Source organism: Brachionichthys hirsutus, chromosome 23 (assembly GCF_040956055.1).
Source record: "Brachionichthys hirsutus isolate HB-005 chromosome 23, CSIRO-AGI_Bhir_v1, whole genome shotgun sequence".
NCBI lineage: Eukaryota > Metazoa > Chordata > Actinopteri > Lophiiformes > Brachionichthyidae > Brachionichthys > Brachionichthys hirsutus.
Window position 1 is genome coordinate 5,569,584 of NC_090919.1, and position 22,339 is coordinate 5,591,922.

General features: G+C 47.3%; 3 protein-coding genes across 3 annotated transcripts; 2 read left to right on the plus strand and 1 right to left on the minus strand.

Moving 5' to 3' along the window:
• Positions 1 to 598: 598 nt before the first annotated feature.
• On the minus strand, positions 599 to 4,051 carry LOC137911513 (zona pellucida sperm-binding protein 3-like). The gene is made up of 8 exons (XM_068755891.1): positions 3,875 to 4,051; positions 3,142 to 3,269; positions 2,735 to 2,838; positions 2,442 to 2,619; positions 2,185 to 2,302; positions 1,630 to 1,721; positions 865 to 968; positions 599 to 729 (listed from the first exon to the last, which is right to left on the minus strand). Exons 1-8 carry the CDS (start codon positions 4,049 to 4,051, stop codon positions 629 to 631), a joined length of 1,002 nt encoding a protein of 333 aa, XP_068611992.1. The 3' UTR covers positions 599 to 628.
• Positions 4,052 to 4,461: 410 nt separating this feature from the next.
• ufsp1 (UFM1-specific peptidase 1) lies at positions 4,462 to 6,161 on the plus strand. The gene has a single exon (XM_068755893.1). The coding sequence runs from the start codon at positions 4,629 to 4,631 to the stop codon at positions 5,412 to 5,414; it is 786 nt and encodes a 261-aa protein (XP_068611994.1). The 5' UTR covers positions 4,462 to 4,628; the 3' UTR covers positions 5,415 to 6,161.
• A 4,384-nt stretch (positions 6,162 to 10,545) lies between these two features.
• Positions 10,546 to 21,069, plus strand: gigyf1a (GRB10 interacting GYF protein 1a). The gene is made up of 22 exons (XM_068755667.1): positions 10,546 to 10,580; positions 12,634 to 12,763; positions 12,922 to 13,017; positions 13,177 to 13,294; positions 13,811 to 13,919; positions 14,092 to 14,291; positions 15,018 to 15,250; positions 15,565 to 15,685; positions 16,031 to 16,177; positions 16,283 to 16,419; positions 16,518 to 16,686; positions 16,776 to 17,077; positions 17,403 to 17,613; positions 17,692 to 17,768; positions 17,860 to 17,997; positions 18,200 to 18,403; positions 18,499 to 18,716; positions 18,841 to 18,998; positions 19,114 to 19,277; positions 19,461 to 19,505; positions 19,703 to 19,847; positions 20,940 to 21,069. Exons 1-22 carry the CDS (start codon positions 10,546 to 10,548, stop codon positions 21,005 to 21,007), a joined length of 3,225 nt encoding a protein of 1,074 aa, XP_068611768.1. The 3' UTR covers positions 21,008 to 21,069.
• The last annotated feature ends 1,270 nt before the right edge of the window (positions 21,070 to 22,339 follow it).

Genomic DNA, 22,339 nt, shown 5'->3' on the forward strand with positions numbered 1-22,339 from the left:
GTTCTGACAGATTTCTGGACAGAATGACCTCCATGTCATGAAATAATTATATACAGTACTGTTGTTTCTCTTTATATATTTGAGTAATTCCCCACATAATATGGATTACTCTAGTTGTTTAAGGGCACCATTTATTGTATATCGACACTACCGTGACTTAGACATCATGAAGCTAACACAAATAATGCGTAAACCACACCTGCAATACCTTTTTCAGTGGTTGCACCAAAATTCCATGTTATATCTTAGTTTTGATGTCTTCAGCATTATTCATATCATGTACAAGATATTTTCCCCAAATTTATGAAAACCCTGTAGTTTTGACTTGGTACTATATATATATATACTATTATCAAAAGCAAAAAAGCCAAATAAAAAGCTAAACATTTTGAATTGAAAGACTAAAAACCTTAAAATGAAAAGAAACATTTTGAGAAACTCAAACGTTTCCAGCACAGAGACCTGCTCAGTTTCACCACCTGTTCTAGAGAAATATTCCCTTTCTCCCATCACAAATACTTCTGAAGGGAGAAAGGCTAGGTCCTGTCAAAGTGCTTTTTTTATAATCCAAGTATCAAGAAATGTGACAAAACAATGTGTGCTGAATGATTTATTGATATATAACGACCTAATAACGTTGAAAGTCCTTCCATGACTGATGGCCTGTCCAATGGGCATGTGGCAGCATGTGAAGCGGCCCAGCGATGGCGACTGTCTCACGTTGGTCATCTGTGAAAAAGCACACACGACTGGCAGTGACTCTATTTAATGTGACATCGGAGACGTTCTTTTTAATGGTAATTTAAATGCATTCATGCGCTGCATTCGGCACAACTTTCACAATGTCCTAAAGAACAGCCGAACCTGCTTGTGGTTGAGGTGTGTGTCGGACGTTTTCGGGTCGGCTAAAACAGTCGTCAGAGTTGCAGCACTCGCACAGACCAGCGTCTCCCTCCACGGCGTTCCAGCTTAATGACAACAACAAAAAAAAGCAGCCGGATAAACAACCGCTGCTGCAGTTTACCAAAGTGGATGTCATATGGGACGGCAGAACGCCACCTCTCCTGCAAGATCAGTCCCGTATATTCTGGGTGTTTCGGTACGACGACTGTGGTTCACTTCTTAACGGGATACGTCGTCGTGGTAACTCATGCCGAACGGCTAAACCTGGTCTGTAGCGGTTCTCTTGGAAACTGGCATCGCCCGTGATCCTACTGATCGGGCTTATACTTGTACAATGTGATCGTATAATTGTAATACACGCCACACAATTAGATATAAGCGACGCACCAATTTAATTACGGTCGACTCATCCCCTAATGATGGAGATGGGAGATTTCAAGAATAGGAATTTACACGTTTACGCAGTCAGCTTTCTCTGCCAGAGCGACTTTCTGCACTTCGCTGCAGAGACTGTGTTGCTTTTTCCTTGAATTACATTTTAATCCTTCACATTGCGGCTGGATTCTTGTCCGCTTCTCATTTGAGAACTTCTACATCTTGAAACTACGGGTAGACAGCGTTGATTACCATCGTTAGGTGTCTGAAAGATACCCCGGAGAGGTATCTCCCCTCACCTGCTTTATACTACAGGCTCCAGGTCATGAGCCATCAGGTTAGAAGCCTGACCTGAATGTGCTCCTATTGAAGTAGCAGGCTTTGTGGAGGTGGTGGCGTGCCTTTCCTTTTGGAGTGGCCTTCAGGTGGCAACTGATGAACACCTAGAACAAAAAGGATCAAAGCAATAGAGTGCATTTGATCAAGGTGCAAATAGATGCTGCACACAAAAATGACTTATGGGGAAAAAAACTAAAAGCTACCATGCATTTTACATTTGACAAATGTTTTAGGTTTTTTTTTTTTAACGTAAACTTCATTTATAAAGTTTACACAAACTTGCTTTTCCACCCGTCTCTTACTTCAATATCACAAATAGCGACTGAAGTTCCATTTCCTGTGCTCTGACATGTTTTCAGAGCAAAGAGCGAAGTCCGAGCGCTTCACTTGAAATCTACTGTTAATTTATTTTAAATACCAAATCCCAGATAATCCAGCAACAACTCCGTTTTACTCGGTTGGATTATCGCAATTCTTTATGCCCCAAGTTGTACTAAAAAAACCCTTCTATCAATTAAATATCAATCAGAAGACAATGGCCCCGTCCGTCCTCTTAAACGCGGCTACCTGTTCCCCATGGGCGCGGTTAAAGTGGAAGGCTTGCATGCTGAAGCATAGTCGGTTATCTCCCACCCTGGGGAGGAATTTAGATGAGGATCCTGGCCATACGCTGTCCAGAAGACATCTGCAACACACGCTTGAATGAGTCCATGAACTGCATATGATAAAGACTTGATGTGTCCAACGCAGCTTCCCTTTCATCAAGGTTGAAGCTCAAAAAAATAAATGTGTTCGATTATTATTATTTTTTAGGACAGATTTACCCATGCTTCGTGACAAACTTGTAGCTTGGCAAGGAGCGTGGGTCAGAGGTCAGCGTAGCAACACAGGAGTCAACGTACAGAAGAAGAGGGAGGTGCAGAGGAGCGTCCACGCTGGCTTCCAGGAACACCGCTTCCCCCTGCTGATAGGTCCAGGAACTACGCAGAGAGGAGCAGCCGTCTGCATCGGAACGCAAACGGTTCGCTTCAATTGGCAGTTTGTGGATTCAAGATGGACAAAATATTGCCACATATCAGACAAACACAGACTGGTTGAATGAAAGAAGCGTTTTCACCTCCCATGACTCGCAGAGAGAAGTGCAGTCGGCCAAACACACTCAGGGTGGACGTCATGGGCTGCCAGGTTGGGGTTAAGGGTTGCCCCATCACGGTCTGCATTCTGCGCTCGCACAAACATTCGGGACAGGCAGCTTAAACCAACCCTTGATTTTCTTAATATAAAACCTGAACCAACCCAAGATCTGATACAAAAAAAGTTAGAATTTAACATCCACTTCCTGTTTCTTTCATTTACACCCAAGATAAACGAGTTCAGCTTGTGGACCTCGGTGCAAAAAGACTCCTCCTATGCATCCACGCATTAATTGCATGACCATTAAACATAAATGTATGTTCTTAGTATCTCATCTAGTGTGTGTGGGAAGCCACACGCAGCGATTTACACCGCAGAGTGACCTCCGACCTCTTATAATAGCACTCAACAGGTATGACCGCCGCTGAGCCTCTTCTTAGCATATTTCCAGTGGAGACTGGAATCGCAGCAGGAAACAGTACGAGGAGGTTGGAATACACAAGCCAGTCGCCGACGACCTGGAAAACAGTCCAGGAAAACAAAGAAAAGAAGCCACCGATGAAAGCGATGTTAAACATGGCGGTAACTCAACAATGCTGGTATTTGTTTTGCTCTACACGACTTCATTATAATGAATGACGTAGTGAATAATGAGGTTAGGCTCTTAACGGCGTTTGTTTGTTAGCAGGATTACTGAAAAACTGCTGGATGGATCTTTATGGGAAAAAAAAAAATCTTAATCTAATTTAGATCCGATTAAATTTTGAGAGCAATCCGGATACATCTAAAAAAAAATACAGATAAAAAAACTGAAATTCGGATTTTCTCATTTACTTGTATTTGAGGCTTTTTAAAAAAAAAAGACAACAGATCTCGTAAAACATGAATTCAATTCGCTCCCCAAAACTTAGTTATCACAATATGCAATTTAACAATTTAGAAACGTTTGATGGTGATGATCCAGATCACCGTGTGGACGGTGCGAATCCAATTAGGAGGAGAATGAGCTGCTTGGCGGAGGTCTGCGCTCTCAGAGTGCTTTCTCGAGTTTACATTCATGTCGACACATGAAACATGATGAGAACATTTCTGTGTCATCCTCTCAGCGACTCTTTTCTCTTACGCTGGACTCGGTCCCACATTCCTTCAGCCCTGCACTGATGACCACCTCAGAGGCGGACATCGGTCCCTGCGGCTCGCAGGGCCGCCGCCCCGTTAAAAAGCTCCCAAGTCGAACATGCTCCGGTGTGAACGGAATATTCATCTCCTCGAAAAACCGACGTTTTATTGTCAGCCTCATTTTGAGCTCTCCGCAAATTATTTCAACGCTCTTTTCAGCCAAAGAAACGCCGGACAAATAAAACAATAACGCGATGAAAGAACCGAATGGCGTCATTTCAGAGGAAAATCAAGATTGCGAGTTATTAATCCCTTATTGCAGACAGGTGCGTTAAGATTAGTCTACCAAATAAAAAGGCATGCTGCCTTCAGGACTGATTAAAACGTCGTAAATGTAATTATAAAAGATAAGATTCGTTCAGGCTGTGAAGTATCAGCAGCTATTTTAATACAGCTATGCTATAATTAATTAAGATATTATTTTGGAATATCTATGCCTCTCATTACCGTATTATTAGGAGTAAGAACGATACCCAGAGGGAAACAGACGGACAGCCCGTGAAGGCATCGTCATCACGGGTAGGAACGATGTTACGGCGGAACGGAAGTCTTCGTCCAAGTGAGCTGAGGGGGCGGTTGTTGCGGCTGCCACGTCGGCGAGCTAGCCCTAAATAGCCCGGATGTCCCTTTTGAAGGTGGATTTGCTTCATTTAATGTGACGCAGACGCGTCTTCTTGGTAAAGACGAGTAAAAACAAAATGGATAAAACGATTGCGGCGGCGGAGAATCCGGAAATCGACTGGGGAGGAAGCGGTTCCGACGGGGGAAGGATTACGGAGACGGTCGCGACTTTATCGAAAAACGTCCACGTCGGTCTTCCTCGTCCCATCGCCGATCCCGTGAAATGCTCTCTGGTCACCGGGGACTGTCTCTACTTCCATTACGGCTGTGACGGACAGGACGACCGCGGCTGGGGGTGCGGCTACCGCACCGTCCAGACGATGGCGTCCTGGCTCCCGCTGAGGGACCAGGACCCGGACCAGCGCAGACCTCCGCCGAGCCTCCCGGACATCCAGCGCGCTTTGGTCGCCGTGGGCGACAAGCCGAGCTCGTTCTCGCCCTCCAGGGAGTGGATCGGAACCTTCGAGGCCTCCGTAGTTCTCGACTTCTTCTACGGCGTCCCCTGTAAGTTGGTGCACGTCAGGGGCGGGGGCGGCGAGCTGGAGGACGTCGCAGAAGAAGAGCTGCACCGGCACTTCGAGACGCGGGGCTCCCCGGTCATGATGGGAGGGGACCGGGATAATGCCTCTAAGGGGGTGTTGGGGGTGTGCACTGGGGGCCAGGGCAGCTACCTGCTGGTGCTGGACCCTCACTACTGGGGGGGCCAGCTGGAGAAGGCCGAGCTGCAGAGGCAGGGCTGGGTGGCGTGGAGGAAAGTGTCCTCTCTGGATCAGTCCTCGTTCTATAACCTGTGTCTGCCTCAAACTGTCGGGAAGCGACGGACCCGCTTCCAGGCGGAAGGTTGGAAGCTTCCGACACAGTGAGATGTGCTTTCCGGAACCGGCACCGCCGGGAAATCATTGTCAGACGGCCCCTGCTGTTTTTGGTTTTCTCCCTTTTACTGTTCCAGACTTTTTTTGAACTATCGAATTACAAACCTGCAAACTTCCATGAAAATATCTAGTTGAGGGACAAATTGTTTTAGTTGTGAGATAAGAGGGGAAGAACATAAAATGATTCCAATGTCAGATCTGGGAAGACAACAAGATGCAATATGATTCCTGTTTATTTTTATTTATTTATTTATTTATCGGACTAGATTTAGCTCAGCAGAAATGTCACACGGCTCCCTCACGTCAAAAATACAACCTGCTGCGTTGCACTCGGTGCCGGCGGGACGCAGTCGTCTGCAAATACCTGAAGGTTCTGGACAAAGGACAAAGACAAGGACGCACCGTCTCTGTGTGGAGTCAAGCTTTTGCGCAGGACGCCTGAAATAAGCAGAAAAGTAATTTCATTGTACTTGTTTAAATCACGAATGTTTGTTTCCTTTCCCTGTGGTTCATGCGTCCGTGGGACATCCAGAGAGGGTTCGAGCCCTAACCCTCAGTCAGATATGTCGAGTTGTTATTATTATTACTGCAGCGAATAGAAATGCTGCTGCACAACGTCAGGTTGCAGTATCTACAAAAAATACAAAGTGTAAGCATTGAAAAATAAAATTTAAATAAATAAATAACCGCAGTGTCTCTGAAATGTAGGCAACTTCAGATTCGGGCAACGAAAACTGACGAGCAAACTTTACATCTTCTGTACCACATAGGGCAGGAAAAGTCTGATTGTTTGACTCCAGATCTTTTGAAGATTCCTTCGATATGACCCCCCCCCCCCAACTTTGCTCAAGTCTGTGTCATTATTTCATCACAATACTGCATTTTCCATGAGCCCTATAACATTCAGGCTGATTAGATCTCGTGTATGATATATATATATAAATGTATACCCACTATGTCAGTGCTGCTCTCTCTACCTGAGGCTCATGCATCCTCCTCTTCCCATCAGACTTCTTAAAGATGTATTCTGAGTAGAGGGGGGGGGGGGCGGCGACGGCTGTCATAAGACGTGGCGTAGCGCAGTTTGTCTGCATATGTCTGGCAGATCCTCCTGAGGATGCTTCCCTTCATCCCCGCAGGCGGTGTCTGCATGTGGAAAAATAAAAAGGCTGCAGCCTTTGAAGCTGTTTGGCACGCTGGCGCCCATTAGAGGGGGTGCCATCAGGAGGGAGGACAGAACAGAGGTGCAAAGAAGATGTATCATCACACATAACGTTGCCACAAATTCACACACCCCTACTGAATGTATCTGACCAAAGGCAATAAGGAAATACAATTGTGTTTATGTATTTGTATCCAATACTTCCTCCCGGCTTTCTACATACTGATTATTTTCATTAAAAAATATAATTCGAAGAAAACTAAAAACTCAAATTATCTGAGTATTTGGCTGCATTTTGGGTAAAATGGGTAACTGCTGTAAACTTATCGGTAATTTCAAATCTTTCAATTAATTATACTTATTTGCACATTCAAATAAAATTAATTCGAATTGGAATTTTGTAATATTGTAAAGTCCTTGGAAATATTGTTCCTGTTTTTCTTCCTTGTAAAATGTGTTTAATCAAATTATTCACAAATCTAATACACGTCGAGGCTTTGTTGCCACCTACCGGTCAATTAAACAACTACAACCCCAACCTGATTATAATACATACATTCACACGTCATTATCACGATTACTATTATTAGAGGTAAGAGCACTTGCATTAATGGTAATGTTAGGATGTTATACTATATTTTAAAGTTGCATTGCAGCTAATAACATTACTATAATATATCTGAACCCGGGATTTGATCAAGTATTAACACTTTACTTAATACTTTTTAGCATCAGTGCCCCCCCCCCCCCCCCCCCCCCCCCCCAGGCTGGTCGGCAGGGGCGTGTCCCCTCCCCTCCGCTCCGGCATTGGCTCGCAGCTTGTCAATGTCGAGTCACGTGGTATCACAGCCGGACGGCCATGTTTCCGAAACACAAACAACAAGAGCAGCGACTGGGAGCCAGCAGACACACATACTGATACGCAACTGCGACCGTCGGAGGAGAGGGGGGGGAAAAAAAATAACAAACTACAGAGCGCGACTTTCTGAAAGGACGATTTCGTCGAAGGAATTCGTTTACGTCGTTTGGAGACACCGATGCTGACGACATATTGGCTGTAGGCGCGTCGTGCAGGCGACCAGTCGGGTAGCTGGAGACAGCGAAGGTAAGCTAATGGTTCCCCTTTTGCAGCTTGTCTTCGAGCTAGCTAGCTATCTAGCTAGCTGGCTAACATTAGCTAGCAAGCTAACGGCGAGCTTGCTGTTCGATTTGCTTTGACTTTGCGTCGTGGGGGAAGGGCATTCGATTGAAGTGATTTCACGGCTAAATCTTCACTGTATGCGTTTTGTTTACATCGCTTTAGCATTAGCATTAGCATTAGCATATCATCGGCAGAGGTGGCCGTCAGGCCTGCGCGTCTGATCGCAACACTCCGCCCCCCTCCGCCATCACATCTAGTGCCATTTGAACCGAAGGCCTTAACGATTAGCGCGTACCTCATGCTAGCTTATTAGCAGACAAGCTAAATCATGCATATAACTTAAAAGCAAGCCATTGTTATCGTTTATTGATATTTTTTTGTAACAATCCGTTCATTCCTATTTACGCCGCGGTTAGCTGATAAAGCGAACTGAAGGTTACACGCTAGCACCGTAGCCCATAACCACAGACGGAAACTGAAACTAATGGCAGCTGCAGCTATTTTGTTGATATGTTTCTGCTATTTTACCACAAACGGTGAAAAAAAATAAAAACAATTCGTGCTGTTTGGGTTGAAATGCATTTGTGTGTTGTTTGAATGCTAGCTCCGTGGTAGCCTTACGGTCTGCGTCGCTGCAGCTCGTCCCGCCACGTTCTAAAGTGCTCGTTTTGAAACTATTCAGATCGAATAAATCCCCAATGTTTCGGGATTTTCCTCATTTAGCTGTCTTTAAACTTGAAAGTAACTGCAACGTGCACGTGTAAAGCAACAAATGGAATCCACGGAATGAATTGCTTTATTGCCTTTGTCATCAGTAATCGAGAGAAGTCAATTTTTTGGGGGGCAACTTCACGTCTTCATATTGGCAGTGCTGACACAATTGCTGAAATGTAATGCGGGGATTGTTCCTGTTGCTCTCTGATGTCGGCAAACGCGTTTGTTTCTCGAGAATATATTGCACTTTTAGAACGTTGACCTTAGATATTATGTGAGATAAAGCTTTAATTGGATGCAGGAGTGTAATTTCTCTTATTTTGAGCCCATTGGCAAACGTGATTGCCAATCTAACTCTATAAATGGGAAACTGATTCAATTGAAAAATGGTTTTCGGCTTGCTTTTCCGTGTTTGGAGCTTCTATAAAGCAGCTGCAAGGATGTGCGTTGACTTGTAGACGTAATGTAGAATAAATCTACTACTGTAGTTCTAAATATTGAAAAATAAAACAGGATATTTGTGTAATCCATTTTCTGGTCAAAGTCTGGACTCGACCCCACCTGAGATGGCATTGTTCATTTTATTGTTTGATTTTGCTACAGTTTAGTGTGAGATGCACAGAAATAGAAGAAACCAGGAGAAGGTCAGACTCTTCCCCTCACCTGCCCACCCAGAGTTACTACGGCATTAACGTGTTGATGCGGCAGCAAATCACACGCGATAAAAAGACATGTTTTATGTAAGAAAATGCAAGCTCCGAGAACTGCTTGTATTTATGAATGAAAATGTTATTCTCTTCACTTAAATAGTGGAGAGATTTTAGTCATAGATTCATGTAATCACTGTGTGGGACCCTCTCAAAATGTATTATTGACACATCAATAAATCTAAAATAGTTCCTTATGCTACTGCTGTGCTTTCGGCTTGTCCTGTGAAGGGTCGCCATTAGTATTTAGAAACATTTAGTCTGCTCCATTTCTTGTGAGGTGTTGAATATAATAAAATACAACATGTTTTTTTTCCTCTTAATAGTCTTGGGTTGCCGGCCCCCGATATATAGACACATGCTAACTATGTAAGAGCATTCGTCGGTCATAGTTGAGCAAATATGAAATAAGTTATTGTGTAGGAAAGTGCAGTGTTTCTTTATTCTTTTTAATCTCTGCTGGAATTGACCGATTTGGGCCGTTGCCTTTCATTGAGTCCGAGGCATGCTGTGAATTTCTTTTGTCACGTTTGCACAATTTAAAAAAAATCACATATACGCTCCCTTTCCTCTCAGCAGACTGTGAATTGTGTTTCACCAGGAGCTAATTAATAACATTTCCATATCTAATATCCTTCCCTTCTCTTGTTCTGTTTGCAGTGGTGAAAGGGGAGGAGGACAGGGAAATAGGAGTTACCTGGAGGGTCTCCGTCAACCCACATTTCAGTTGGAGCAAGAGAATCAGGCACAGAGAGGGGGAGCGGAGAGAGAAAGGAGGGCAGTGCCAGTCGCATCTGCTCTTGGCAGCTGTTCCAGCAGCCTGTTTCGTTGTGTTGGCTGTTTTGTTTCTGCGTTACCTTTTTTGATGAATCAGTTCCTATTTTAACTTTAATGTGAGATCTAACTGCTGTAAAAAAAAAAAAAAAAACTACAAGGAAACAAGAGTGTTTTATTTTTCCATTGTTAAGTTCTAAGGTTCTTTTTTGTTTCTTATGTTCGATAACTTTTTTTTTTTTTTTTTGGCTGTGAGTAGCAGGAGCTTCCAATCTCCAAACGATCGTCAAAGCCCCCTTCCTTATCTAGTTGGGACCTGATAACCTGGTATTCCTCAAGCACCGAAAACTGGCAGCTATTCTCGTTGTGTGTTTGGGGAGCTCTGTGACCACAGCCTAAACACCACTCAGCCTTCTAGTCACCTAAGCCTAACTAAAGTACGCCAGCTCTAGCCTGGTCCAGCCGAGTCCCGCCTAGTCCAGCCTGCTCCGACCACCTGGTCAGGGTACGTCTGGGCCACATTTACCTCCTTTTCACGTGTATGATCTTGGATAGTGTGTGTTCTTTCTCACCAGAATTGTTTTTTTTCTTCTTCTTCAGATACTCAGTGTGGAAGTGAGGAATATGACTGCTGAGACACTCAACTTCGGCCCAGAATGGTAAAAGATCCTCCACCCCGTCTCTCTCTTGCAAGGTTTTTAATAGAGAAGAGTAGCTTGAATGGAATGAACGATCAATAGAGCAATTATTCTTTACCTGAAGGTGTTTATTTGTATTTTTTTTGTCTCTCATCTTCCTCTTCGGTGCGTGTTCACGGGAGGCGTCGTCTTTGTTTTGATAGAACTCGTCTTGAATGTGACTACTGTTTGCGTTCTTGGTGCAGCGTGAGCCTCGTGGACTTTCTCTCTCTGGGCACATCTGCAACTGCTTCCCTCCTCCGTGGACCGTTTCGCCCACTCTAATCCTTCCCCACTTTAATATGGCCAAGTGGCTTCCATTTCATGCGCTCGCCACATCCATCTGTCTGGCTTTGTGTGTTTACAAGTCCTTTTAATGCCGGTTAGTGTCACAAAATAATTGCGACTGTCTTGAGGTTTTGTTGGCAGTAGCGCCGGCTATGCTATTAGTCGCTGTTGTGGAATTCATAGCGCAAATCCTGCAGCTTGTGTTTCAAGCCGTGAGACTCAAAGAGGATAAAATGATTTAAGATATTTTTCAAGCGTCTCTTAGGTTGCATGCGTCGTCCTCTTAGCAGGGAAGTCCTCATTTTAGTAAGGCTGAAGTGTTCCGAGTTCTGATGTCCCCGCCCACTGGCACGTTTCCTCAGCGCCTCTTGTTGTGCATATTAATCCCTGCTCGACTGATTTTTACCCTTTGATTTGCCTCGTTCTACCGACTGTCCTTTGCTTCTTCCACTCAGCGCCCACCTCTGCACCTCTCAGACATGCATATGGTTTGGATGTGAGTCAAAGGCACTTTGTGGAGGCATGTGAATGGAGCAATTGTGAAACGGCAGTTCCTTGGAATCTGGCCTGCTCGTAATCGCTTTGTGAAATGAAATCTTGAGATTGGCAGTGTAATGTATATTGTCTGTGTTGAGTCAAGTGCATTCGGGGGGGGGGGGGGGGGTGGTCATGTGTAGGAGGCTGCTAAAGCTTACAAATGATTCTCCACATGTACTGGACAGCTCATTCCTCTTATTTATCAGGTTTGTTTTGTTTTTGTGCCGGGAGGGATGTTTAAAAAGTATTGGGAGAAAAGCGTCTATGAATTATTAAATCAACTACGATTTGATGTGAATTTCCATATCTGTGCCTTAAGAATAAGACCAGACCATGTTTTGCCTTCCTGTTTCAGTCTACTTATAAGTGATTTATGTATTTTATGACATTAAAGACGTAGGGATTGACCGATAAACGTCCGATATTCGCCATTTTGACGAATATTGGCATCTGACAGCAAAGCATCGTCTGTCTGAGGGAAACTGTCGGACAGGAGTCCCCAAACCTTTTCCTTTGAGGGCCACATAACCTTTCCCTTCTCTGATGGAGGGCCGGGGTCAGTTTGTACAGGAAACGCGTGACGATCGCAGGGGTGCCTAAACATTTATTGTTTTCCAGACAGCCAACAAATAACTCTTTATTCACAGAAAAAAAGTCAGGAAATAAATAATAACACTATTAATAAAATAAATAGTAACTAAATAACCCTTAACGGGTTTGTCACAGAAAGAACGTCCATGGAACATTACCTTTCTGGTCGTATGTGACCATCATTAAAATTGTCCCAAACGAAAGGAAGGATGTTTTTCTTCATATATTCTACGCGATCAATATTATTTTTTAGGAAACAAAAGATCAAATTCATTGCACCCCACACCATTATTGATCCCACACCGGCTACACATGTTGTATGGAAAGAAGAAAAATAAAAATCTGTATTATTATTATTATTTTTTGGTCTCTGGTATTGCTCAGGGGGCCGGGCCGTAGTTTGGGGATCTGCTGGAGCGCATTAATGGTTGTTTAACTACAAAGTTATTTCTGTTTACTTTTTCGTTCGAGTTCGTGTTATTCTAAATTTCGATGCCAATATTTATAAATATCTGCTCCAACTATCGGTTATCGGCCATAAAAAAAACTAATCGGTCGCTCCCTAAAAAAACCCCAAAGTGTTCATGATGGATGTATTCTCTCCTCAATCCTCACGTAGGCTCCGTGCACTGTCCAGTGGGGGAAGTGTGACGTCCCCCCCTCCTTCCCCTGCCATGCCAAAGTACAAGCTGGCCGAGTACCGCTACGGCCGAGAGGAGATGTTAGCACTTTATATCAAAGACAACAAGGTCAGTGGGAAAGCTGTCAAAAGTCTCTCTCAATGACAACATGGATGCCAGAATGTGAACGTTTTAATTCTAAACATGATGCAATGCGATCATAAAATGGCAGCCAGTCATTGGCCAGTTGTTCTGTCCTGTGACGGCCCACGTTGTTGTTCCTTTAGGTCCCAGAGGACATGCAGGATAAGGAGTTTGCTGCTATTCTGCAAGATGAGCCCATGCAGCCGCTGGCGCTGGTGCCGCTCACTGAGGAGGAGCAGGTCGGTCTCGGATCTCCTGCGTTTAATACCTGCAAATGTTGAACTCTTTCATCTCGCCATGTGACCTCACTGCCAAAGTGAGCTGTTCTTTCCGGTGACGGGTTTGCCCGTGGTCGCTCATTCCTCCATCTTTTCCTTTCCGTTCTCTCTCCGCGGCAGAGAAATTTCTCCATGTCTGTGAACAGCGTGGCTGTGCTGAGGCTCATGGGAAAAGGAATGGGCGGGGCTGCCCCGGCCGGTGTGGTCCGAGGTCGCGGAACAACACGAGGCTGTCGAGGTAAAAGCTATAGATATATATATATATATTCCTCTCGGATCCATTTTAAAAGGGAAAAAGCAGCAGCAAGTATTGATTCAACCCGAACTGCTCTCTCAATAAATCCACAACGAGTCCAACAGCAACAGAAAAGCTGCTCAGAACCACCGGCTGGAGCTCCGATGGCTCGTCATCCAGGGAAAGTAACGGCGTTTATTTCAGCCAGCCGCTGAAGTGCTTACTTCCCCGTTTCTCCCACCATCTTGGTGCAGCACACTTCCTCTTGGCTTGCCTGAATGGCTGCCCCTTTTGTCCAGCCGCACCCGTTGGAGACCGGGGCTGATGAACCCGCCTTGTGTACACGCCGCGTTCTGCACTGATGAAAGGCCAGTGTAAACACGAGTCGCCGTCCTGTTCTGGCCGGTCAAGGAAACAACTTGGAAGAATTGACATTGTTTAATGAATGTTGAATTATTATGAGCTTATGTATATATAAAAAAACGATAAGATAAAACCCACGTCTGTGTGCTTCGCCAGGCCGAGGTCGTGGTGAAGGTGGATTCTACCAAAGAAGTATTGAAGACGCGGAGGTGGGTTTTGGCCGCAGTGGCCGAGAGATTCACCGGAGCCAGAGCTGGGATGACCGGTAAGAAAAAGCCAAGCACACTCAAGACAGGAAGTCAGCCAACGCTGCATTCCCACTGCATAGCGCCGGAACCTGTACCTCGTCAGAGGGGTAGATTGATGCGTGGCCCCCAACGCAGCACACGCCTCTCCAGATCCTCTCTCGAGTTTCTCTGTATTCGTCCTGTCCTCAGGGGCGAGCGCCGCTTTGAGAAGCCGCTCCGGCGGGAGGTTGTGCGCCCCGGCTTTGAAGAGGCCGCTGGTCCCGGAGGTTCAGGGAGGAAGGAGTTCACGAGGGCCGACAGCGATAACTGGCGTTCCCTCCGGGAGGAGCAGGAGGAGGACGAGGTGGAGTCGGGCACCAGCTGGAGAATCTCCGGACCCCGCAGGGACGGTAAGAAAGCTCCAAGTATTTGTGGTTTAGTGCAGCCACTTGGTGTGGAGGATGAAGTTCTTTTGTAGAACCCGAGATGACTTTGTCGACCTCAGATTAGTTTAGCCCCGAAGTCGCGTCCGATGTTTATACTGCGACGAGGCAAGCATTGATTCACCTTAAATTCTTAACGTGAATAGAAATTTGCAAATTCATTTCCAAATAATAAAAAACAAATAACAATTGCATCAACATTGAGTGGCATTCATTAGAACTTGCCTACGCTTTTTATTTACTCAATCAACAAGCTGATTGCATATTCTTATCTTACAGCAGTCCAACCAGCTTAGTGTTGGTATTAAACATTCTTTTTTTTTTTCAGACACATCAGCTTCCTGATCGCCGGACCTTGTAAAGTTTCTCTATGAGATACTTTGCGGGTTTTATTAATGAACCTTAAAGGGCAGATATGAAAGTTCGTTTAAGTTCGAGCTGGAAATGTTTCAGAAGCCGTTAAACTTTCGGTGATGTTAAAACGGCCCGAGTCAAAGCTGGTGGCTTACTGGTTAACCCTCATTCCGTGACTTTGAAGTGTGTTTAGTGACATCTGGTGTCTGTGCAGGGAATCTATCGCTGACGGGCTGTGGGCTAAAACAGGCCGGTCCTTGTTTTCTGCACCATTTCATTTTTTTACCGGTGACCTACTCGATTTGCTTCCTCTCTGATGGCGGTCTGTTCCTGTGGCAGACGGCGGTCCTCGCTCGGCAGGCTGGCGGGACCATGCCGTCCCGGGCGAGGGGCGTCGGAGGAAGTTTGACTTTGACTTCCGGGACTCTGACGGCCACGGCGGCAGCGGCCGCCGGCGCGCGGGCAGCGACGGGCTGGAAGACGACAGGGACGGGCTGCCGGAGTGGTGTACAGACGAGGAGGATGGGGAGATGGGCACCTTTGACTCCTCTGGTGCTTTCATGCCCATGAAGGTGCATTAACAACAGGGGTTAGCCATTCACGTCTAGAGATGACGTTGAAATGTGTAGGAACACACTTTGTTTTTCTCGTGAAAGAAGATGCTTTAATCTTTCATTTCGGTTGTTTGCATAGTCATAGTAAAGAATATTCTGTGGGGCTTGGATTATCGGGATAAACGCGCGGGAACTGGCGGCGCTCAGCATGTAGCTGAGCTGGAGATGGCTGGCGCTGAAAGAGTTAAAAGAATTGATTCTTTAAGTTGTGAAATACTGTGTCGTGTTATAGTTCGGCTTCACGGCATTTCTTACACGCCGTCTTCTATCAGAAGGGCGGCAAGGAGACAATCCTGGAGGAAGAGTTTGAGTTCAAAGGGATAGAAGAGGAAGAAGAGGAGGAGAGCCTTGCTGACAACGAGAGGAGCAGTCCTGAAGGAGAAAAAGAGAAGGGTGAGAGCTGTTAACCAGAAACTTATGTCATTGATTCATTTTATTTTATTTATTTTTATAAGTATGTGCTCATTCTGGATTTGTCATTCTAAGTTGGGACGGGCGACGATAGACGAGGAAAGCTGTGGAATTCCACAAATAAATATTTAACTCGGTTGTGAGATTGTACCACAGCTATAAAGGGGGGGGAGGGGGGGGCACCCAGAGAAAAAGATGCTCGTGTAAAGATGGGTCAAAGATCCGCACAGATTTTTTTATGTTGCTCTTTTCCATCCCAAACGTTTGTAACTGTCCGGTTCAGTTTTCCCGCTCGCTCATCGTCTCCTTCCCGTCTGCCTCTTCCAGAGAGCAAAGAATCTGCCTCCGCTGTCGCCAATGGTGAAGCAAAATCTGCCTCTCCTCCAGCCCAGCGCAGCCCCCCCTTCCTGGAGTCTCGGACCGGCGGCGGCGGCGGCCCGCCTGTGGACGGCCACAGCCGCACCCCCAGCGAAGGTGCAAAGTGTTCCTGCTCTGTTTGTGTGCTCAAGGGAACGTCGGTGCCGCCGCCGCCGACACACCGATGGGTCCGGTGCCTTAAATATTTGTTGTGTCTGTTAGATGTCGTTCCGGCAGCGCCCTCCAAGGCCAGCACCTCCTCTCGCCTGCCCCCCCCACCCCCTTCCTCTGCTGCACCTCACGTCCCTCCCCCTGGAGGAGACGCAGAGGACGATGAGGGCATGAAGCACCTGCAGCAGGTAGGAACGGCGGGGGGGAGGGAGGCGGGGGGGTCGTAAATGAAGCGGCACCTAATCGTAGCGGGAATCACACGAACGGCGCCTCTCCCTCCGTCCAGGAGGCCGAGAAGATGGTGGCGTCCCTGCAAGACACGTCTTTGGAGGAGGAGTGTTTCACCCAGGCTCTGCAGCAGCAGCAGGAGAGCAGGAACACGGCCGCCGCTCTGCCTCTGTCACACGAGGCGGCCATGAAGTGGTTCTACAAGGACCCGCAGGCAGAGATCCAGGGTACTCCCACGCGGGCCCCCCGTGGCGTGTTCCATCTGTGAATGTTACCGCGGGAAGTCTAAGGAGTGCTTTTCGTGCCCAAACGCCAGGCCCGTTCACCACGGTGGAAATGTGCGAGTGGTTCCAGGCCGGCTACTTCACCATGACCCTGCTGGTGAAGCGGGGCTGCGACGAGGGCTTCCAGCCCCTGGGGGACGTCATCAAGATGTGGGGGCGCGTGCCCTTCGCCCCGGGGCCCTCCCCGCCGCCCCTGCTGGTGAGACAGCCACCACCAGCGCAGCGCCCGCAGCCCGCCCGGGGGCCCGCAGGGACTGTGAGTCAGAGCTCAGCCGACATAGAGGATGGGGAAGGGAGGATGCAGAGGAGAGGAAAGATTGATAGACAGGGCACGGTAAAAAAGCAGTAATTAATTCAACTTAACATTTTGATGGATTGTAATGCTTGATTTTATGATGCAAAACTTGTTATTGTGTTATTGTACAGGAATGTGTGTGACCATAGTCGAGCTGCCTTTGCATGAAACATTTAAATTATTTTAGCAGATTTCTGCCCAGTGCTTGATGATGTAATATAACGTTCCAGAGATGGATTGCTTATCATATTTAAAGATAATATTCTATTCTATTCCTCCTGGGGCTTGAATGAAACCCTGCGTTTGGAGGGTTTGTCGTATTGACTGGTTGCCCCCACCCCCCCCCACTCCCCCGGCCTTACAGGGAAACCTGGACCAGGAGCGTTTGAAAAAGCAGCAGGAGCTGGCGGCGGCGGCGGCGGCGGCTCTCTATCAGCAGCTCCAGCAGCAGCAGCTATTCCAGCTCATTAACCGGTGCAGCGAGCAGGGCATGATGCCGTCGATGAACCGGTCCCTGTCGGTGCCAGACGCAGGGTCCATGTGGGACATGCATACCTCAGCTTCACAGCCGCAAGGTGCGTTCAGGGACACGAGCGCCGGCGGCGCCCGACTGTTTACCGGCTGCTCAACAACCCGCTTTCGTTCCCGTGCAGGCGGTGAAGCCAGTCTTTGGGATATAACAATCAATCCCTCTACTCAGGGTCCAACTCTAGAACAGCTTCAACAAAAGGTGGGTTGAAGGCCTCTGGCGCCGTTAATGGGGGGGGGGGGGGGATCGTTCTCTGCTTCATTCTACCCGGCTGCCGTTGCGTTCCCTTCAGCTCCAGCAAGAGAGGCGAGACGCTGAACTCAGGGCGAAGCGGGAGGAGGAGGAGCAGCGCAAGAGGAGAGAGGAGAAGAGGCGGCTGCAGGAGGAGCAGAAGAGGAGGGAGGAGGAGGAGCTTTTCAGACGCAAGCAGGTGCGATGAAGGAAGGAAGTCATTTAGCATTGTCCTAGCCTCTGTTGACGTGCGCGCCAGATATTGGGAACTCCTCTTTGTTCAAACAAAGACTTTTAACTCTTGCAGGTGCAGTTCTTTATTTTTCAGTCGACGCGAGTTCAACTTCTGAATTATGATGCTTTGATTGTAACGCGCTGACCTCGTCTCGTCTTCCCCGAAGTGTCGCCAGCAGCAGGACCTGATCATCAAGTTGCTGCAGCAGGCCCCCCAGCAGCAGGGCCCCGGAGCCGGCGGCTCAGGCTGGAGCGGGGCCTCTTCCTCTGGGCTCTCCAAGGCAGGAAAGCCCCCCTCTCTGACTTTGTTGGAAATGCAGGAAGCCGAGCGGCTCCTGAAGCAGCAGCGAGCGCAGCAGCAGCGAGACCGCGTGAGTTCCGCTCCGTTCCGTTTCCCGCCGCCGCCGCGCCGGAGTCTGAGGGCGCGCTGTGGCGAGAACCGTTCATCGTTTCGCTTTGTTTCCAGCACTCCGGGATGTCGATGGGGAGCTCTTCGATGGGAGGGCAGTGGGGGGACGGTGTCGGCATGTGGGGCGGACATGGAGGCATGGAGGGGAAGGGCGGCGGGGGCTCGTCGGGCAGCATGGGCATGTGGGACGACGCTGTGAAGAGCCAGGCCGGCCTGCGTGGCAACAGCAACAATAACATGGGCTTGAAGAACAGCCGCAGCAGCCCCTCCCTCAGGTACGCCCCCCCCCCCCACCGGGGATCAACGAGCCAATCCCAGAGTGGCCTCTCTAGTATCGACTGCGGTGTTTTGTTTGTGGAGTCGGTGTGCGTCGCTTTGACCCCTGCGTGACCTCTGCAGCGATCAGTACATGATGCGTCGCAAGCGCACCGAGGAAGAGGAGAAGCTGCTGAAGCTGCTGCAGGGCATGAAGCCCCAGGACGGCTTCACCACCTGGTGTGAACAGATGCTGCACGCGCTCAACACCTCTGCCAACAACTCCTCCTCCTCCGTGGACGGTATGAAGGTCCTCTGGAGGTCGTGGCCGTCCTTTAGGGATCCGCCCGAAACGTACGCGCCTGGATCCGTCTTTCTGCCGCGCTAATCGGTGAATCTTGCGTCTTGTTTTCTCAGTCGCCACTATTGTGGCGTATTTAAAGGAGGTGGAGTCTCCCTACCTGGTGCTGGACTTCATCCGGTCCTACCTCGGGGACACCGTGGAAGCCAAAGAGTTCGCCAAACAATTTCTGGAGCGCCGTGCCAAACAGAAAGCTAACCAACAGAGACAACAGCAACAGGTCGGTGTGTGGGGGGGGGGGGGGGGGGGACATTTCAAGTTCCTCGTGTGGGGAAACGGCAAAGGAAAACTACGACTTGCTCTGCTTGTAGTTTGACGTCTCCTGTTGAACGGAGGCCTGCTAACATGTTTAGCTTTAAGCGGATAACAGGCTAAAGCAGCCGCTAATCGCTCTCTGTTTCAGTTATCAAAGGAAGTGGCTGGACTGAACATGAACTTCCCTCTGCAGGTAAATAGAGATGTGCCGCGCTACGGTGCAACCAAGCATGATGGGGTTTCAAACCAGCGCTGCTGTTGTGGCTGTACGACTGAAATGTGTTAGCATCGGGGTTATTGGAGAAAAAGCCCGTTTCCTCATAGCTGATGGAAGCGCCGATATCGTCTCGAACCGTTTCTGATGATCCCGCCCCCCCCCCCCCGTTCCAGGACTCGATGCGAGGTATGACTCCAAGCGCCCTGCAGTCCATGTTTCAGGTCAGCCACCTGGGCAAGGCCGGACTCTACGACAACCAGGCGGGGAAGATGAAGAAGAAACCGCCCATGATGCTGCACGCTGACCCCAGCATCTTAGGTCAGTGTGTTACAGAAACGGCACCGACGCACTTTGACCTCGGCGCTCGAGGTAATGCAGCTTTCTGAGGCAACGGCAGAATCTTCTTGAGCGGCGTCTTGCGTCGGATGTCTGTGTCGGATGTGGGTGTCGGGCGGTCTGATGTTTATTTGTTTACCCCGTGAGTTGTTTCGTGCGGCGGTCCCCAACCTTTCTCCTGCTGGACTGGGGGGTAATTAAATTAAAAGAGGAATGTAACCAATAAAGTTTATCTTATGCACTTGCAATAAGTATTAAACAAGTATTACACCAACATCTACTCACCATTAGTTGTGGTCTCAATAATCGCTTCTGTCCTTCATGGGCACGTTTTTTTGTTTCATAAATCCCGCATTCTTGTCTTTTAATCGAAGCAGGTTTGAGCCCTTCATTGCCTCGTTAGTGAAGCCAGGCAGCAGGAGATAAACCCGAGTGATAAGTTTGACTCCTGGTTTGTCTTTTATTCTTCCTCCTCAGTTGGACTGTTCTCCAAAGACATTTGTTTTTACTTAATTTTCGGGAGTTTCCGGCTGTTTTCTTTACGACCAAGAAAATTCACAAGCGAATGTTGCGTTTTTCAAAATAAAACACCTTTTTAGACGTTAATAATCGATACAACGGAAATGGAATAAATTAGTGATTCTTCCTGTGCGGTCCGGTAACAGATGCCTCACGGACCGGTGGTTGGGGACCACTGGTTTAGTGTATAAAGTTGCTGTCAACTGGTGGCCATGCAAATGTGATCGTAGTCCAGACGGATATTAAATTAAAGGTGGCGTTCGTCTAAAAAAAAAAATCACAGAACCCTGCTGCAGGTGACATCCTGTTTGAAGCTACACATGCTACTACTTTACCTCGATGTGACCCCTGACCTCATGCTTTTATTTATATATCAGTACATAAGCTAATGCAAATATTATGTTTATGGTGAGCGTTTCTCCTTCCCAACTCTGAATCATCGTCGGCTTGTGCCTTTGTCTAATACTGAAGATGAGCTTTTCTTTCTGCCCTCTGATCTTCCTCTCCTGTCTCTTTTTTATTTGTTGCCCCCCACCCCCCCCCCCCACCCTACAGGGTACTCATTCCACAATGCGGGCGAGTGTCTGAGCCTGAATGAGATGGAGATGGTGGAGGATTACTGATGTGACGCAGCGCAGCAATAGCTACCTGAGGCCTTCTGTCTTTTAATCAGACAAACCTGATGACGAATGTGCACTGCTGGGGGAACCGGGGGGGCGGGGGGGGGTAGAAAGGGAGCAAGCATAAGGGGGAAGGAGCATTGTGGAGGCACCTGGATCTACGCCTCCCAATTTCTCCTCTTGCAAGAAAAGAAGGGATTCCTGCTGCACCAGTTTATCATATGAGCAGGGGGGGGGGGGGGGGGTAGATAAAGAGATGGGTATCCTCTGGCACTCAAAAGATTAAGCACCTTATACTGAACTAATGCACTTTATTGAGATGGGATTTGAATATTTTTTTTGTGTATGTTTGTGTGTGTTTGTACGGAATCGGTGCACAAACACGGTAGTGTATACACACAGATTACTGTGTGTGTGTGTGTGTGCATTGGAACTGGAATGGGGGGGGGGGGGCTGGTGAAGAAGTCAGCGGAGTGAATGGTCGGGCCGTTAGGTGTTCAAAGTCAGGGGGACCTTTAGTTGAACCCTTATCGGAGAGCAAATCCCTTCTCGAAAGACAAACACTGTTGATATTTCTCGTTTTGCTAGTTTTTTTTTTTTTTTTTTACATTTATATAAAAAGTAAAGCTATTGAAAATGGATAATAAAAAAAAACTTGAAGATTTGCACTTGCCTAAAAAAATTTGACAAAAACAACAAAAAATTCAACAAATGGTGTTTAGTTCTAGAAGTGACTATTTTTTTTTGTGTGGATGTGTGCGACGGTTCGTTTGTGTCAGTAATATACGCGTCTGCACAACGTTGATTTCCTTTCTTTTGTTGCTTACCGTGATGTATGAAACGAGGCCATTTTTTTTTGTCTTTGTTTGGTTTTTTTTTTATACAAGTTCAAACGTTTAATTTTGCTGTTCTCGTGTCGTGAATGCTCGTCTGTGTTTTTGAGCGAATGAACGAGAGAGAGAGGCCAAATTGCACAACAGATCCTTTCTCTCACCAGCTCTTCATCCCCAGACGGAATCGATGCTTACATTTGTCGAATGTTAGCTTTTTTTTTTTGTTTTTTTGATGACCGCCACTAGTTTGTATCCCTTGGCTTTCTCCACACAGGGACGCTGTCTCTCGGCCTGCAAGGACCAGCGGACAGTGTGAACCATGAGGGACATTACTGTGTCTGCATCAGAATGAGACTGTGTGTGTGTGTGTGTGTGGTTATTTACTGTTCATAGAAATGAGTTAGGACTACAGGTACTCATTTTGAATACATGTGCTTTTTCTGTATGTGTATGAATGCACATTTGTGCCTAAGAACTTGGAATAGGGTGCGTGGCCATTGAG